At 53.7% G+C, this 16,430-nt stretch overlaps 3 protein-coding genes across 3 annotated transcripts; all 3 read left to right on the forward strand.

The window, feature by feature from the left end:
- Positions 1-533: 533 nt before the first annotated feature.
- TGME49_228380 (hypothetical protein) lies at positions 534-6,437 on the forward strand. The gene has a single exon (XM_002366419.2). The coding sequence runs from the start codon at positions 957-959 to the stop codon at positions 6,135-6,137; it is 5,181 nt and encodes a 1,726-aa protein (XP_002366460.1). The 5' UTR covers positions 534-956; the 3' UTR covers positions 6,138-6,437.
- A 943-nt stretch (positions 6,438-7,380) lies between these two features.
- TGME49_228370 (hypothetical protein) lies at positions 7,381-12,431 on the forward strand. The gene is made up of 8 exons (XM_018780206.1): positions 7,381-7,773; positions 8,136-8,159; positions 8,257-8,354; positions 8,901-8,994; positions 9,128-9,507; positions 10,345-10,461; positions 10,766-10,895; positions 11,113-12,431. The coding sequence occupies exons 3-8, from the start codon at positions 8,268-8,270 to the stop codon at positions 11,301-11,303; spliced, it is 999 nt and encodes a 332-aa protein (XP_018636101.1). The 5' UTR covers positions 7,381-7,773; positions 8,136-8,159; positions 8,257-8,267; the 3' UTR covers positions 11,304-12,431.
- A 277-nt stretch (positions 12,432-12,708) lies between these two features.
- On the forward strand, positions 12,709-15,716 carry TGME49_228360 (peptidyl-prolyl isomerase FKBP12, putative). The gene is made up of 3 exons (XM_002366417.2): positions 12,709-14,146; positions 14,654-14,759; positions 15,133-15,716. Exons 1-3 carry the CDS (start codon positions 13,253-13,255, stop codon positions 15,219-15,221), a joined length of 1,089 nt encoding a protein of 362 aa, XP_002366458.1. The 5' UTR covers positions 12,709-13,252; the 3' UTR covers positions 15,222-15,716.
- The last annotated feature ends 714 nt before the right edge of the window (positions 15,717-16,430 follow it).

Consider the following 16,430-nt stretch of genomic DNA (forward strand, 5'->3'; position numbering starts at 1 on the left):
ACTACATTTTCTGGGAAGTTCCCCAGTCGTTTGTTACTAAGGCACTTGTGTGCTTCTTTTCCGGGCCTGCCGCAAACGGCGATCGGGCTCTCATCTAAGACTCTTTCAGTCTTGTTAGGCAGCTGTTCCGGCTTACACTGCTTTGGAGTTTCACTTCCACACGCACAGATCACGAATTCATCTGTGGCATTTACACTCAGAAAGCCAGGCTTCCTGTGCAACGCTGCGTCATAGCAGTTGCGTCCGAGAAGCTCGACGCATCGGTTTACTTTCGACACTGTGAATTCACGTCCGCAAGGTCATATAACTCCTTTCGTTAAAGGCTTTGCGGACTCTTTCAAAGCATTTCGCTTAAGATATACGCTGGAGTGCGGACCCCTTGAAAATGCCGATGTCCCCCCGCCTTCCTACTCAAAAAGTTGTCGGAGGGACGACCCTCCGCATGCTAGCTGGTGGATCCGCACTCGGAATATGGCCCTTTTTCTTTCATACGGTTAGAAGTCGGAACCAATTTCTTTCTCCAATTTTTTTGTCGGGGAAATAGAGGCGCGTTTGTTCTAGCGGACGCTAGCTGTCGTCGTCTGTTGCTCCTTAGCATTACTCACGCGCCTGAGGTTCAGCGTCAGGCTCGAGGTTTTCTCAATGCGCCATTTGCTTTTTCCCGCTATGTCAAATCGAGGATAGTGCCTCCAGTTTTCTGAAAACGTTGGTGGACTGACTCGCATGAATTGCGTAGAGCTGTATAGATACAGACAGGCGTTTTTTGCATTCACGGTGTTGTTTCGACTCATTCATGCACCTGCAATCGTCGTTCTTGAGAGGGGCAGACCTCATACCCTGTAGACCGCGGATTAGCAGAACATGAAAGAGCCGTGTCGCACTCGGTCGCAGTGGAGTTGTAAATAATCTCCGTGTTCACAACGGATCCCCGGATCGATTTCCAGTCCTAGAAGGCAATGGCGCCTGGCAACAATGAGGGAGTTCCCCCTGAAACCGTCCCCTGTGCTCCGGCGCCTCGCCGTGAGCGCTGTCGCTCCTTGGCTGAACTGGAGACGCCCGAGCCTCTGTGTTTCGACTACCTTCTTTCCTTCCTCGACCTCCGGGATTTCTTAACTCTTTCTTTGGTGTCTCATTCTCTCCGGGACATTCTCTTGAGCGATCTTACGAGGGCGGCACGGTGCGTTTCAGGCCTCGCGCTCCACTGTCTGTGCGACTCTCCAGTTTACCCCCCCCTCTGCCTCGCGCATCGTAGGTCAGCCATCGATACTGAACTTCCTCTTTCTTCCGAAGACAAAAGAGGCGAATCCTGCCCCGTCGACGCGTCGGCCCCGCCGCGTGGGTGTCTTTTAGAACAGTTTCTGACCGATGAAGGCGTATCTGGCACCAATCCTGGAAATGAAGCTTGTGTACCCCGCTCCTCCCCTGCCGAGTGTACTCGTACGGACAAGAAAACGGGGATTCTGTTGGAAACGGATTCGGTACTGTCAGGGGATTTCCGACAGTCGGCTCCGCAGGCGACACTCCAGCACAGTGAAGACATTCCTGACACGGCCGACCTCAGGTTTCGTCCAGTATTTGACGCCAGTGAAGTGTGCGAGCACTTGCTTGCGGCACCGTGCAAGGGGGTGAATGTGACTGAGGTTCTTTCCGGAAATGTCTTCCCAACGGACACGAGGCGCAGACCCCCAGGCGGCTTCAGCCTTCCTCAGGAAGTAACTCGCCGCGCATGTGCAGTCCCCCTGTGGAAGGCGCTGGTGCTCGTAGCCAAGGGCCTGTCTGTCTTGCGTGTGGGAGCTGCGGCGTTCGGCGCGGTACCTCTGGCTATGTGGGCGCATTTGCTGAAAGGAAACGCAGCCACCCTCCGAGAAATCTCTCTCTCGAGCACGCTTCGGTGGGAGTCCCGCCGGCAACAGCAGCACCGACAGCGGGAGTTGCTTGACCTCCTGTGCTGTCTGGACACCCCGTCGAGCGACGTGGAGGAGGCACTCGTCTTCGCCGCGTCCCAGCTGCTCCCCAAATCCGTCTCTCCCCCGAGTTGTCCGGTTTCGCAGCCTCTGTTCCCCCAAACCACCCGCGAGCCTCGATGTGACTCGGCTCGGCTACGGGCGGATCCGGAGCCGGCGCGGCGCATGTCGCAGTCGGCAGCTTTCCAAGCGTGTCGCAACCTGTCTAGGCCTGGCGAAGACATTCCTCTGCCGGCGCTCAAGTGCCTCGCGATCGCCTGGGGCCCCTGCAGCGGCTTGCTCCAACTCTTCAGGCGGTACACTTGCCGCCAGTGTGAAGAGCTGCAGCTGGTGGTAGCAGACATGCCTACAGCAGCGTGCTGGAACGAAGACGTAGAGAATGTTTTGGACCGAGTCGGAAGCGGGGGAAAACTTCGGCGGTTTCGCTTTGCCGTCGCACCCAAAGGGTTCGTCCAGGAGCGCAGTCTCATCAGCTGGCTGCTGTCGTCTGCACGAGACTCGGAATCGCACCCCAGCACGCTGGATCGTCCGCCAAAGGTCCTCTCCAACGCCTCCTGGCTAGCTGCCCTCGAAGAGCTCTCCATCGACACAGACGACCCGTGGCTCCTGCCGAAAGCGGCTCAGCTCATCGCCGCCGTCACACGACCCGCCACGCAGCCTGCTGCCGCAACGAGCACTCGGTCCCCTAGGACGGGACCCTCTGCTCGTTCTCGCGGCAGGGACGCCGCGGCATCTCGCGACCATGGGAGTTTCCAGCCGTGGGGAAGCGCAGGGCTTCAGGTCGGGCCAGCTGCTCGGCGAGACCTGAGAAGTGTCTCGGAGATCTCCAGCGACTCGAGCGGCGAGTCGGCGAGCGTAGACGGCGAGCGAGGCTCTCCCGTACTTGCCGGGAATCCTGGAGCCTCCAAGGACCGGCACAAGCGCCAGAGTTGCGGCACCCCTGAGGACAGGCGCCAGGAGAGGGGCAAGAACGAGGGCGAGGGGGCGGAAGCGAGTTTTGATGGCGCGTCTAGCACGACCGGCCTGCGAGGCTTTTCTAGAACCGAGCTTAGGCCAGAAAGTACCGAACGTTGGATGTTTGCACACATGGTCGATGGAAGAGAAGGATGTTCAAGCAGTGTGGGAGACCCGGCAGACCTCCAGGCCTTGGACCATGTGCAGTGTGACACAGGGCGCAGTTGTGCCTTCCCGCTTCCGGAGAGCGAAGACCACCTTTCACTGACATGTAGTGGAGGGACCGACGGGGATCTGCACACTGAAATATCTGGACCGTCTGCTCGGCGGTTCCCTTCGCTGCGGTTTTGTAGCTTCCGCTGCGGGTCTGCGCCTGCTTCGGGTGCTGGCTGTTTCTCTTGGGGATCAGCTGAGTCTCTCTTGACCGCCGCCCCCCCAGGCTGTGCTCTTCGATTCCATGGGGACATTCTTTTCACCACTTGTGGGTATGGGGAGCGTCGCGTTTTTTCCTCTTCGGTCCAGGCTGCGTCTGGCTCTGCCTTCTCGGACTCTCAGTTCAGTGCTGCAGCACCATCTCCCACAGAGCACGGGCGAAGAGGCAGTTTTTCTCGAGGGAAAACAGAACCCGTTGCTCGAGTCACAGAACACGCTCAACGGCGTTCCATCCGTTCACATGGGGACGAGGCGGCATCACCGGCGCCGACGGCCACTGTGCGTCAGTGTTGCGTACCATCGCGCCTCACGGCGCAACGAAGGTTGCGCCAGGTGTCCAGGGGCTGCACTGTGGCGGATCTGCAGCCTCAGGTCTGTGTGAAAGGCGCTGCTTTCGTGCTGCGGGAGATTCACGACGTGAACGATCCGCTTGATTCCCCTGTTTCTCCGTCGTTCCAGGCGCCGCTGAGACTCTGCTGTAGGTGCCGGAGACATCCTACTCGTCATGGGTGTGGGCTCCAAGGGCGAGAAAGGGAACTCCACACGAGTCCGACATGCTGTGGGCGTCGCGACCGTAAACGAATTAGCCCACGACAGTATAACGTACGATCGGAGGCTTCGAGAAGTGAGTGTCGAGACACCCGATTTCGAGCGCATTTGGAACTTCCGCTTCTTCGCAAGACGAGCAGAAGCGGGGGCAGCGAGGTGGCGGCGAAGGGTAGCAGCTGTCTGCGGGGTGCTTCTCGGAGATTCGGACGCGAGCCAGAACACGGAAAAAGAACTCTTTCCGTCGAAAGGCGCTGCCCTCGCGGACAACACAGCAGCCTATCTGCAGGCTGCGAGACTTGTGTCTCGGACGCGCGGGAGGGCTCCCGCCCAAGTCACTTGTTCCCCGCTGTTCAAGTGCAGCTGCCGAACCCCGCCGCGTCGGATCCTAGTCCGGCTGGTTCGCCTTCAGAGACCTCTCCGTCTGAGTCGATGGAGTTCGAGAGCGACTGCGCGGGAGTTCGTGGTCCGCCGCCTCCCCGGACCTCGACGCAGGCGTTTGCAGCGCAGTCAGCCGCCCGTCCTTCTCCTGAAGTGTCCGGGTTTGAGGCGAAGCCGTGCCAGAAGCGACCCCGTGAGCACAGGCTTCCAGAGTGGCGGCACTGGTGTGCAGAGTATCTCTCAGGTATCCTGGATAACTTGCCTGGGTACTGCCTCTTTTTGCCGCCGGTAAAGATTTTCCCGAATGGAGCGGCGCACGGTTGCGGGGGAGTGGACGGCGCGCCTCGTTCTGAGAATGGTTTCCGCTTAGGATCTCATGCGGGCGTCAGGGTAGGGAGTCGAAGACAAGAAGATGATAGCTTGGCAGATAGATATCCTAGCTCGGCGGAGAGACGAACAGCAGAACGCACGAACGCCGGCAGCCAGTGCTGTTGCGTTTTCACGGAGGGAGGGCTCCGAGAAGACCGAGGAGTGGAGGAGAGAAAATGTGTCTTCACTCTCCACCGCAGAACCAGCAGAGGGGAAAGACAGAGAGAGGGGACGCGCCACTTGGCCGAAAAAAAGGCACACAGACGGGGTTTGGAAACATGGCCCGACAACACAGATGACAATGGCCAGCTCAGGCCGGGGCAACCACGCGAACCGTGTTATGCCTCCATTTCTGAGGTTGGAGACCGTGAGCCAGACAGCGTAGCACTTCTTGCTGCTCTCTGCTTAGATGCGGTGTTGCGGCAGAGATTTCGAGGCATAGCCCTAGAGTGCATTTTCACGACTACACAGCCTCCAGCCTCCACTTCGGATGCTTCTGAGTCACGTGTCTCAAACATTTCGTCTGTAGACATATCAGAAGAGTGCTGGCCACCAGTGGAAATGCTTGTCGAGCATTTGCCTGATTCTCTGCGGCCTCCCCTAGAGATTCTTCGCCTATTCGTAGATGCCACTGCGACAGAAGACGCTATATTAGCGAACCCAGGATGTTTCTGCATCGGCGATCCACTTCGCGAGGTTTTCTCGTCGCCGCCTCGGGGGAACGAACATCGGGTTTCCAGAGACATCTGTGGCTGTCAGCCTGAGAAAGCGGACGGATCAGCTGAAACTGTGTCAGCGAAGCAGTCCCAGACGAATGCAGCGGGGGACAAGCATGACCACGCCAAAACGGTGGCGCGGAACCACTGCGATGCCAGACAGACGTGTGACTCCGACGGAAAGAGAGGCGAAACAGGAGGACACGAGGAGGAGAGCGCGTCTGGCAAGGCGCTGCATGAAAAAGGGAAGGAAGAGCGAAGTCAACTGATAAAAACGCATGCGTTTCACACACAGAGTGGATTTGAGCAGGCAACAAAGCAATGTGAGCCGTCTTCAGGGACGGCCCTTTTCGAGGTTTCTCACAAAGGCGGTGTCACTCCCCTTCTGTCTGATACAGCCAAGTATCGAGACTCTTTGTTGGCGCAAGCAGGCTGTGTTGCTTCGGACGGGTCCAAGTTATTTCACCGTGCTGACGAAGGTGGAAAAGTGCCCGGAAGTCTCGTGTCACTTTTGTCTGCGCTGCAGCGGGTGTATAGGGGCATGGACCGCATCGAAGTGCGTGTGTTACGTGGCGACCCTGGGACGAAAATAGCTGGGAAAGAAGCAACAAAGGAAGCGACTGAGGAAAGCGATTGTTTGTCCTGCCTTTTGTCGAACAGCGCGCGGCTGCGGGCTCTCCACGAGGTGCTGATGTCATTCGACTTCTTCCCTGTGTGTGTGTGGCAGGGTCATTATGTCTTTGAAACCTTCGTTGCTTATGAAAGAGCTGTGTAGTCTGGAGGAGACAAAGGGCATGTACTTCTCGTGTGCATCGATTTGGCATACTCGTCTCATGGACCAGGCGGGACCGATGGGCAGTGTTTTAGACATGCAGAGAATCTGTCTTGGATGTGCGGCAGGTATTCATGCGTCTGAGGACAGCCCCACTTTCCGTGGGGACGAGGGCATATCTGTGCTGACTGCATTTCACACTTGTTTCTCGGGTGTGTCCAGACGGTCCTGGTAGATCAGTTTCAATGAAGAACTCTTGCAAATTACCGTTGAAACACCTTCTATGTCTCGGGTGCCAAGGAACAGCTTCTTTACTCTTTCACTGAAGCGAGGCAGAAAACAAACTCTCAACTCACACTTCGCTGGCTTCGGATAAACTAAAGTAATCTCTCCCGAGGGGAATCTTCACTGTAGGAGATAGGGAGACATACCGGTGCTGTGGTCCCTTCAGGAAACACTTCCAGAAAAAAGTTTTTCGCCGGGGAGATGCAATTGGCACCCTTTCATCTAGTGACCTTAAAAAGATGCCAAAGCAACTGCCAGACTGCCTGGAAGAAGTGCCAGGTGCTGCGTAAAGTACCAGTAACCACTATTGACGGTAGCGATTGCGGCGGAAAGCTGGTGTGCAGAAACTTGTCTTAGTAGGACAGAAAAATGGAGTGTGAACGACACGAAAACTACAGACTTGAAGGAGAACTCATTACAAGTTACCGCCCGTGACAACTTCTGTACCCGTGCCGTCGAAGAGTCCGGCATTCGCCTTTTCAGCTAGTTGCAAAGCCGGCCACGGTCGCCTGCACATAGTTCCTCGCTTTCCCGCTGCACCTCTGACGAAAGTTTGCCTCGTTTGTCAGGGACGTTGCCGCTCAAATCTTCGTTTCTTCAGGGGGTGTAGGGCTAATCTTCGAGCGTGCCATTCCCTTTGTCCAGCCAGATGAGGAGTGCTTCTGTTTCCCTACTGGTGGCGGGAGCATGCGTGCTTGCGCTCCAGTCGCCCGTGCTGGCATGGCACTCAGGGGTGAGAATCCAGCTGTTGCAGAGGCAGTTTTTGCTTATAGTATTTAGCGCCAGCAGAGCGTTAGGAAAGACTGCGTCGTAGCTTGCACACGTGTGTGCGAATGTTCTCATGAAGAGGAAACATCCGTGGCTACCGCACGCTCGTGAAGACGGCGATACTTGAATCGTGGCAGGCGACGTACTAATATTGGGCTGAGAATGCTCTTCCTTTTCTAGGAAAATGCTGAATCAACTCAGATGGTCCCTTGCCTTAACCAGCATAGACGACGTCAGATGATTGTGCTTCCACGCTGCTGGACGACTGCTGCTGGATGCCAGCTCCTGGATGCCAGCTCCTGGATGCCATCTTCTGGCTTGGCTGCTAGCAGCTGCTACGCTTTTGTTTTTCCTGTCTGTTTATTCCTTGGTGCACACTGGGATTCTTACACTGGATCGGAACTCCGTTAGCTGTTTATTCATGACAGATACCTTTTCTGCCATGGTTTGTCGCCAGCTTCCTTCTTGCTGCATCTTTTTCTGCAGCCACACATGATCGTCGCAGCGATCGCGCGTAGCGAGATGTCTGCCCTGGCACAGATCAAAGTCGATTACATCCTGGGGCTATGGCGCGGACAGTACCCAGGTAAGGGGTGTGCACACCTTCCACAGTCTCTTGATTTTCCTGATGAACCTCGAAGTGATTCTGTTCCAGAAACAATTCTGCCGGAACTGCATATCTTTCTATGTGTGCGTCGCGGGGGCGTATCTGGAGCCCCCGTTCTGTGCCACAATATTCACACAACCTTCCCTTGCATTTCGAGGGTCTTTTTCTCTGCAAAGAAGAAAATTTTTCAGAAATAGAAGCATTAAGCCGGACTGCATCTTGTGCGGCTACGCCCTGGGCAATGGCTTTGAGAACGCTGGCATGCCTGCAGCTTGGGGGAACAGACGAGACGGGTGACCTTTAAGCACTAGACCTTACTTTTTCACTGTGCGCTTTCGCAGCTGAAGAAGCTACATAAAGTCCAGGTGAGCGCTTGCAGAGGGAATTCACGTAGCTTTTCGTAGATGGAACAGAAACCTATCAATCTTCTCTAGGACAGATTCTTCTGCTTCGGTTTTCCAGACCACGCAACCATGGAGCGCGCCTCCGTTTGGCTGGACGATATCAACGGGAAGGGGCCTCCGTACGAGAAGCCAAGCCGTCGTTTTGATTTCCTTAAGGTACGACAGATACTGGTCTCACCGCAAAGTCGAAGAATCGAGCGAACACCCGGAGGAGTGCCGGATTTGTACAGAACCTCCTGTTAAACGCAACTGGCGCGGCGTATGTCCACGCGCACCAGACGACCGTCCAGAGAAATTGATGTAGAGTACAGTTCTGTTCCGAAAGACATACACTCCTGATACCTTTCTGTCACGTGACGAGAGGTCTGTTTCAGACTAGTGCACACGCGGCCAGATACTGTATGAAGACTGCAGTACTCTCTCGCCTTTTAGTTTGTGCCTTGAAGGACCGCCCCGCGATAAACGAATACGGAGAAGTTGGATTGCCTTTAGATGATGAAAGTGTCGCTAGACATCACCTGTGGTTCGCGTCTCACGAGCGACTTTCCAAAGCGCCGTTGTTCCTTTAAATCTGACGAGGCACTGCGCTTCGCTTGCCAGCCTACGGGAACTGTGTGGAGCCGTTTTGCTGTACAAGAGATCCGTTCAGCATCCTCAGTCGTTCATGCAGCGACCTCGCGTTCCATGTATTTGTTCCCGCAGATCTTCCAGTTCATGCACGGTGTAAACATCCCGTACAACCCGGAAGGTATCCAACTGCAGGGCCTTGACGCGCTTCTACCGCTCTATGAACGAAGTGAGTCTGAAGCCATTTCTGGCGAGTATCTGGAGTGAGCGATGGTGGCGAAAGTCTGTGTCCAGTCGTCTTCTTCAGTTGTGCAAAGATGCGTCCACCACCTGTTATTCTGTCGCGCTGGACGTTCATTCAGGCGCCGAGTTTCTTCTGGACATGGCCTGGGACGGCTTGAAAGCCACGACCCCGACAACAGAGAAGCTGGAAGATCCGTTTTGCAGTGTTCCGCCGCCCGTTTCGTCGTTTTCGCTGGCGTCTTACTCAGAGGGAACGGTGAACGCCGCTAATGGGAATTTTTTGGAGGTTTCACATCCTGACGAATACCGAAGAAACACGGGTGTCTCAGCGCGCTCCAGTCAGGTTAGCACAGACGCGGAGAGCCCAGTGGGCACTGTTCTCTCGTTAAACTTTTATTTGAGGATGGTCATTCACCTGGTCGCGGACATCCATCAGCCTCTCCACAGTCTACTGGCATTCTCCCCCGCTTTTCCGCACGGCGACCGGTTTGGAACGAAGGTAAGGCGGCTGTAGGAGACAAACACTTGGCTGTATCTCATAGCGAGTGAACTCGGCAGATTAATTCTGTAACTTGGTGATGAAGGATGTCTGTTTTTCATCCTCACGTTAGTGACGGATGCTGAATGCCTATCGAACTGAACTGGACTGAGCAGCTTCCAAGCACACAAAAAAAAGCCTATCGGAAGCTTGTTTGACGACCCCTGAAGGCAGAAACTGTAGAGGGCTTAAGTGAAAGAACAACACAGAGACAACAGAGAAGCAACTTCCTGTAGAGCACCTCTGATGTGCCAGCAGCGGCTGTCCCTGGATTTGATATGGCATTGATCTTGCGGTGTGTGATGTCAGTCCGGCTTTGACAGAGAAAGAGCCTAGGTACTATCTGGTGGTTTGTGGTGGGGTGTGGTTTGACGAGTTGAAAGCATTCCGGCAGCAGCCAGTATAGGTCAGATTTAGGTCCTCAATTGTCACTCGGTGTGGAGCAACTCTTAACGGTGATTTGAAAAGGTGATTCATCGCCACACTGGTGGTTTCGGAAGAAATATCTCCACTTCAGAATGTCTCGTTTCTGTTGTGAAGGGATGCACTGCATTTATTGTTCAAAATATCGGGAGGCGTTTTTCACCGTTGATGCTGGTGAGGCATCACATGGCAGGTCTGTGTCTAGAGCCGTGCAAGTGATCTTCCAGTGTCTTTCGCGCTTTCTGTAGCGCGATGATGCGTTTTCCAGAAAGGAGCGTTACTGCATTTGCATTCAATTGCAGTCTGCCCTGCAGTGTGCGTTGTGTGTGCTAGGTGGAGAGCGTTTGTTTTCTGTTTTCTGCTTTTTTTCCGCAGATCTCCATGGTTCTGCCTAATGGCGAGGATACGAACCTCCATGCATTTTGGGATGGAGCAGGAAGCGTCTATACGAAGCGCCGGGGAGAGTTTACTGACGAGGAGATTGCTGAAGAAGTAGGCCACCGTCGGGCTTCACCGCAGAGGAACGCAGACAGTCGCACTTTCTGACGTACTTTGAATGACTAACGGCACTGTCCGTTAATGCCGCAGTAAACAGGGAGTTTTGTAGAAGGGATAAAAACCGTCGTTTCTCGCTTGCCCATCTAGTGGTTGCGGTCTCTGCTACGTGAGGGAAATTCATCGCATGTCAAAGTTGATGATGTACTACAGTACGTGAGGGAAATTCATCGCATGTCAAAGTTGATGATGTACTACAGGTACCCGCTTTGGACGTGTATTTGCATTGCTTCGTTTGCAGGCGCGACGCATCAAACTGGAATTTCCCAAGGACAGCCTGGAGAGTCACTTGAAACCTGAGCTTCTTGCACCCAACTTTCGCAATATGGCGGAGGAGAGCCATCGTCTCGGAGCGGCTCTCGCGTACAGAGGTCAGTTTTGTAGACGCAGGGCGCCCTTGGTGTTTTTTTCCTACTTGTGTCCTCTTTGAGCTGAAACCGGGTCGCGGCTTGCACAGTCGGGGAGAGGGTGGGCATGAAATGAAAAGGCGCCGTTTCTTGGCGGGAAATGACGCAGGGGTGTGTCGGTCTCCGTAGCGGAGAATGCCAAGTGCCGTTTCTACTTTGTGTTCCTTGCGGCTCTCCGCAGAATTCAATTTCCGCACCTTCAGACCAGCTGATCTGCCGTACGTACCCACCCACACCTACCTGGCGGACGTGCGACTTGCCTGTCGACGCCAAATCGCGATTGCCGGTTACCGTTTAGGCTACGCGCTCGAGGAGTTATCCGCGTACCTTCCTGTACCCGAATTCCTTCAAAACCACGTGCATGCGGCTTAAGGAAGGGGTAGTCGAGAGCGAGGATTTTCGCATGGCCGCCGGCGTGCAACGCGCATCACCTCGGCCTAGCGGTAGCACTGAGGTTCGAGAATGACGGCCCCGAATACTTGGGTGAAGGAGGCGTCACCGAACAAGCACTCCTCCGGAGAAAAATGTCACTAAGGGAAATCGTGGAGGCGCCGCGGCTGTTCTTGCTGAGTTTTTTCCACGTTGAAGTCTGATGCGCGCAGGAGCGACTGACTAGGCACTCAACAGAACATGAGACCGACTCGCTTAGCAGGTGATTTTTTTCCCGAAGCTTTTCACCGATATTTCATGCTGAAGTGAGCGGCCTGAGCTGCCATTACGGAGTGGGGACGCACTGTACTCTAGCGTGCCGCGTATGAAACAGTTCCATCCGCTTTGCCTGGGGCTGCTTCTCCACTCGAGACGTTTTCAGCCTACGCCAACGCAGTTCTTCCGTGCGAAGATGCGCAGGTCGAAGAACGCGTTCATGACGCGTGTTTCCCGTCGACGAAACTAAGTCTCGCCGTGGACAGGGAAATTTTTTTCAGAAGACATGCCAACGTCAATGCTCGTTCGTTTACGTAGCGTGTTACAGTGTTTCATCCTTTGTGTCATTGGGTAAGGGAACGCGCCGCGGTCATTACTCGTTTTTTATGAACGTGTTTGCGCTGCATTTTCAGCTTGTTGTTTTGCAGCGCAACACGGTTGCCAGCGTCTCCGCTTCGGTCGCAGTGTTACGCTTTTTTTGGTTGTAATTGTCAGTGCAGTGCATGGGACTGTACAGCGTTGGGCATCCGTGCTTTTCCTTCACCGGCAACAAGCGCGTGAAACTCAAAAGATGGCATCCCGCTTCTGTCCTTGCACTTGAGAAAAGCATCTTACAAGGTGATCATTGCGTAGGTGTGCACGTGATCAACATGTCATCGAGGAGGCATGGTGTGTTTCGTATTCTTGTGTACTGCGTTTCACATGTTTTTTTAGAAACGGTTATAGTGGCTATGGGTGTATACAGAGCCTTGGTCGTTCCGTAACAAACTCGATGCGTCATTGCCTAGATCGAAGACGTCATGCTAAACAGTGCTGAAAGGCCTGTTCTCATTTATCACGTGTACGAACAATGGCACAGACTGTTGAAAGGACATGCCACGGCCGGACCCGGACAAGGCGACTCTGCGAGGAGGCTCAGAAAGTCTGTCTAGCCATGATCAAACGCCCAATTGTAGAATGCATTTGCGAGTGTGTCACGTGGTGCTGGCTCGTTTAGACATCGAATGATAACAATTGGGTTGACACTTGCTGGTGCCAAAACTGTATCCGGAAAGCAGCTCGAAAACCAGCTTTTTATTTCTGCAGCACATCCTTTGATGGATACATAGATGCAGCAAAGAGGGAAATGTCTTTGGCGCATCACCAGGCAGGCGCTGCCATCTTCCTGTCAGCTGCTTCATTTCTTCTCTCTCAGAAAGAGATCGAAACGACAAACACAACACACATCTGTGCAATATAGGGGGTCCCTCACGCAAAGGCGCTATTGCACGGCGTAGGCACCGCTGCTTGCGCGAAGACAGTTCCCACTCCGGCACGGGTTCAGGCGCTGCGATTCAGGAATTCCGCGCGGGTTTTCGCCCCAGTTTTTATATGTTTCTTCTTTTCTTTCTGGAAAATATTGGCGTCGTTCAGATTTTTTGCCCGTGGCATCTTTTCCTGCCACGTTGCTTTAGCTTTTTCTGCCGTTCCGCGTGCGTGTGATGATCTGACGGACTGGAGAGGCAGATGAAGCACCACCTGTTCTGTGACGTCTCGCGAGCCCTCGTGTCCGACCCCCAGGCCTTGACTTGTTCGGTGCAGACATTCCCCTCGACTTTGCACACATCTTACTGCAACGAGGCCTTTGTGGCCGTCATTCCGAATGACAAAAATCGCATCTGCTTCTATCCATTCTGATGCAGACGCGCTCTGCTTCTCGTGCGGCGGCGGCCGCTGCTGCGGGCGTGTGCGGAGAAGAAGCGAGTGAGACAGAAAGTCCCCGGAAAGGAACAAGAACTGTCCGCCGCAGTAAATCGACCAGACAGGACGGAGGGACGGCTCGTCAACACACGAACTCTCGAGAAGAAGCAAATTCTGGCGACGCAGACTGGTATTCGGAAAATGTCCAGAGCACTGCGGTGAACAGCAACGCCAGGCCGACTACTCGCAAGAGGGGGGGGAAAAACCACCCTCTTTCGGCGACTGCTGAAGCGGTGGTGGACGAAGAGGGAACAGCGAAGAAGACCAAGAGCAAGAGGGGAGCTTGCTCCTCTGTTTGCATCTTTTTCCTTTCTCTCACTTTCCTCCTGTGTTTGGTCGTCCCCCTTCTCTCCTCCTTCGCCCCGGAAACCTTGTCAGCCTTCCCTGCTGTCTCAAAAGCTGTCGACAAGTTGCCTGCGAATATTTCGTCGCTTTTCTTGCACCTTTCTGGAAAGGCAACCTCTTCGCCTGCGGCCGTTGACTCGGAAGACGCGAATCAGGTAGAGGAATTCGCAGGTTCCAGCGAACGAAAGCCTGCTACTCCGGACCAGCCTCGTTCGGCGGGAGCACAGAAACACAACGCCTCTCCTAAAGCGGACGCGTCATCCCGCTCGGCAATCCACACATCACACAGCAACATTCCAAAACAACACTCCTCAAACAGCAAGAAAATGGCGCCCCTTGCGTCTCTCCAGCACCAAGTTATCAAACCCGGTTCGGGTTCTCCACTCCAAAGAGGTCAATCGGCCACTGTGCACGCTACGGGGAGCGTGCTCAAGCCGGACGGCACTACTCAGAAATTCTGGTCGACAAAGGACCCTGGCCAGCAGGTAAGATGCGAGAGAGATCCTGAAAGATGAGACAATCCGTCAGGAAAACGAATCGAACGCCGTGTCACACGGCGGGTCGGGGATCTGTGGCCGAAAACGGGTTTGCGATACACCTGGGCGCCTGTGTTTCCACCGATACGCCCCTCAAGTGGGTCTGCGGAACCTGTTGTGAAAATGCTGCGGTTTACTGCTTCTTTCTCATGAGTTCGTTTTTGACACAGATTCTCACCATGACAATCGGATTACGGAGGTGTGTGGAAAAATTGTGGCCGATGTTTGTCGTTTGGGTGTTAATCCGTTTCTCTGTGTCCGCTCGTGACGTTCCACAGACATGTTTCTTTTGATACCATCTGGTCGACGTTCGTGTTTGGCATGTGATTGTGTAATGCTGTAACATCCATTTGGACTCTTGAATCATATGCGTATGTACGCGTGGCTCTGTCTTCTGCATACGCGTACTCCGCGGTCAATAGGATGGATGTTGTGTTCGCCCGTTTTCTTTTTCAGCCGTTTACATGGCAAGCTGGCATCGGCCAGGTCATTGCCGGTGGGGATCAAGGCGTTCTTGGCATGACAGTCGGCGAGACCCGACGTATTTCCATCCCTGCCAACAGTAAGCTCTCGCGCTATTGAGCAGTGCCGTGAATTTGCTTCTTCTCAATTTGCCGCCACTCTTGCATGATTCGTATAGGCAAGCATTTTACACTTGTCAAGTGTCTCTAGCGATCGCTGTGCCTTTTGATACATCAGTTGCAACATCGGAAAAGATGTGTGTTCTGAGAGAAGGCGGTTCTCTATGGAAACGCGAGGACTGCGGGGGCGTCGAAGGCCAATTCGAAGGTCTTTTGTACAAGTGAGCATGCCCCTCCCCTCACTTTCATTCGAATGCACAGGTCTGCGGCCAGTTTCCCTTCGTTGCTCCATTTGGAATTCAAGCATTCCTTACCAAAGGACAATGCATGATTCTGGTGCGCTTGTCTGTGCAGTGGGATACGGCGCGAGCGGCTTCCCTGCATGGGGTATTCCTCCGAATGCAGACCTCCAGTTCGAGATCGAGTTGCTGCGCATGCAGTAATGAATCCTCTTTTGTTCAATTGTTTGTCTAAGCATGCACATCTCAAGACTCCTTTCACGCGAGTAATTTTAACTTTATCTTGGCGATACTTGCTGTCATCCTATGTCAAATCGACATCTGCCCCGAACGCACTAGGGATGTTGACTCCAGAGATGCATGTGCGTGGATATATCGACACTCACCTGAGACAGCAGGGGCTTACTAATTGCCCTCTGCAAAGTATTTGAAATGGACAAGCTTAAGTAGCCTCGTAAAACTCTGCCGACTAACCTGGCTGTATCGCGTTTCGTCACTCAGTGCACTACACAACTCTTCAAGCTACCTACTGCTGTAATGATGATGGACGAAGTACATCAGATACATTTTTCATCTACTGCGCAACATCCGATCAAGACACATCTACTAAAGAAGTTCCCACAACTGAGGACTTTCCTGAGACCAGGAACAGCAAGACCTCCAATAACTCCATCAATACTCTCAAGATTTAGAACCGACCGCTATGCCGCGGAGACTGTTTATTTCGAAATGTTTGATAAAACGGATGATTTAGACGATCTGGGTGGAGATGACCAAAACGTCTCCAGAAAAATGCCGAGAGATCTCCTCAAGAAACGTCAGATGTTGACGCGGTTTATTACTGTTTGGACCACTAACACGGAAATCACGACCCACAGATTTTGACCATCGCTTTTCCCTCAGGATGCAAGGACAAACAACCATGTTACATCTCTTCTCGATAGTTCACCGAATAGCCCTGCCGGTGAAAGCTGCACATGGAAAGCACAGAGTAACAAGCTTCCCCAAAGAGTATCTCACCGGCGAACCTCCATATCCTGCTGGTAAAGCCTGGGGTCGTTCCGTCGGTCCTGAAGATCGTCGGGCACAGAGCTCTGCCGAGTAAAAAGCGATTTCGCGGTGCAGCCACGCTTCTGGTTCAAGTAATCTATAATACCTTCTACGTAAAATCGTCAGGGGAGAATCCACGTCCTCGGTACCGACTACCATTCGTCTTCTGTACAGACTAACATTAGAGAAGGCTACCAAAGTGAATATGACTTTGTACATCACAGCCCAGGAGAGGTTGGTGCAAAACATCACCCTTTTCCTCCGGACAATGCCGACATAATGTGGTGAAATTTAACAACACAGAAGGAAAAACTCGGCCTTTGTGCCAGGGAATGAGAGGAGTGGCAGACAATCAGGGCGACG

This window comes from Toxoplasma gondii, chromosome X (genome assembly GCF_000006565.2).
Source record: "Toxoplasma gondii ME49 chromosome X, whole genome shotgun sequence".
Taxonomy (NCBI): domain Eukaryota; phylum Apicomplexa; class Conoidasida; order Eucoccidiorida; family Sarcocystidae; genus Toxoplasma; species Toxoplasma gondii.

Coding starts and splice junctions, on each gene's coding strand:
- TGME49_228360 (XM_002366417.2), top strand. CDS start 13,253: ATGCAGACGCGCTCTGCTTCTCGTGCGGCGGCGGCCGCTGCTGCGGGC. Junction 14,147..14,653: donor CAAAGGACCCTGGCCAGCAG/GTAAGATGCGAG, acceptor TTTCTTTTTCAG/CCGTTTACATGGCAAGCTGG. Junction 14,760..15,132: donor TATTTCCATCCCTGCCAACA/GTAAGCTCTCGC, acceptor TTGTCTGTGCAG/TGGGATACGGCGCGAGCGGC.
- TGME49_228370 (XM_018780206.1), top strand. CDS start 8,268: ATGGAGCGCGCCTCCGTTTGGCTGGACGATATCAACGGGAAGGGGCCT. Junction 8,355..8,900: donor GTCGTTTTGATTTCCTTAAG/GTACGACAGATA, acceptor TTGTTCCCGCAG/ATCTTCCAGTTCATGCACGG. Junction 9,508..10,344: donor GCGACCGGTTTGGAACGAAG/GTAAGGCGGCTG, acceptor TTTTTTCCGCAG/ATCTCCATGGTTCTGCCTAA.
- TGME49_228380 (XM_002366419.2), top strand. CDS start 957: ATGGCGCCTGGCAACAATGAGGGAGTTCCCCCTGAAACCGTCCCCTGT.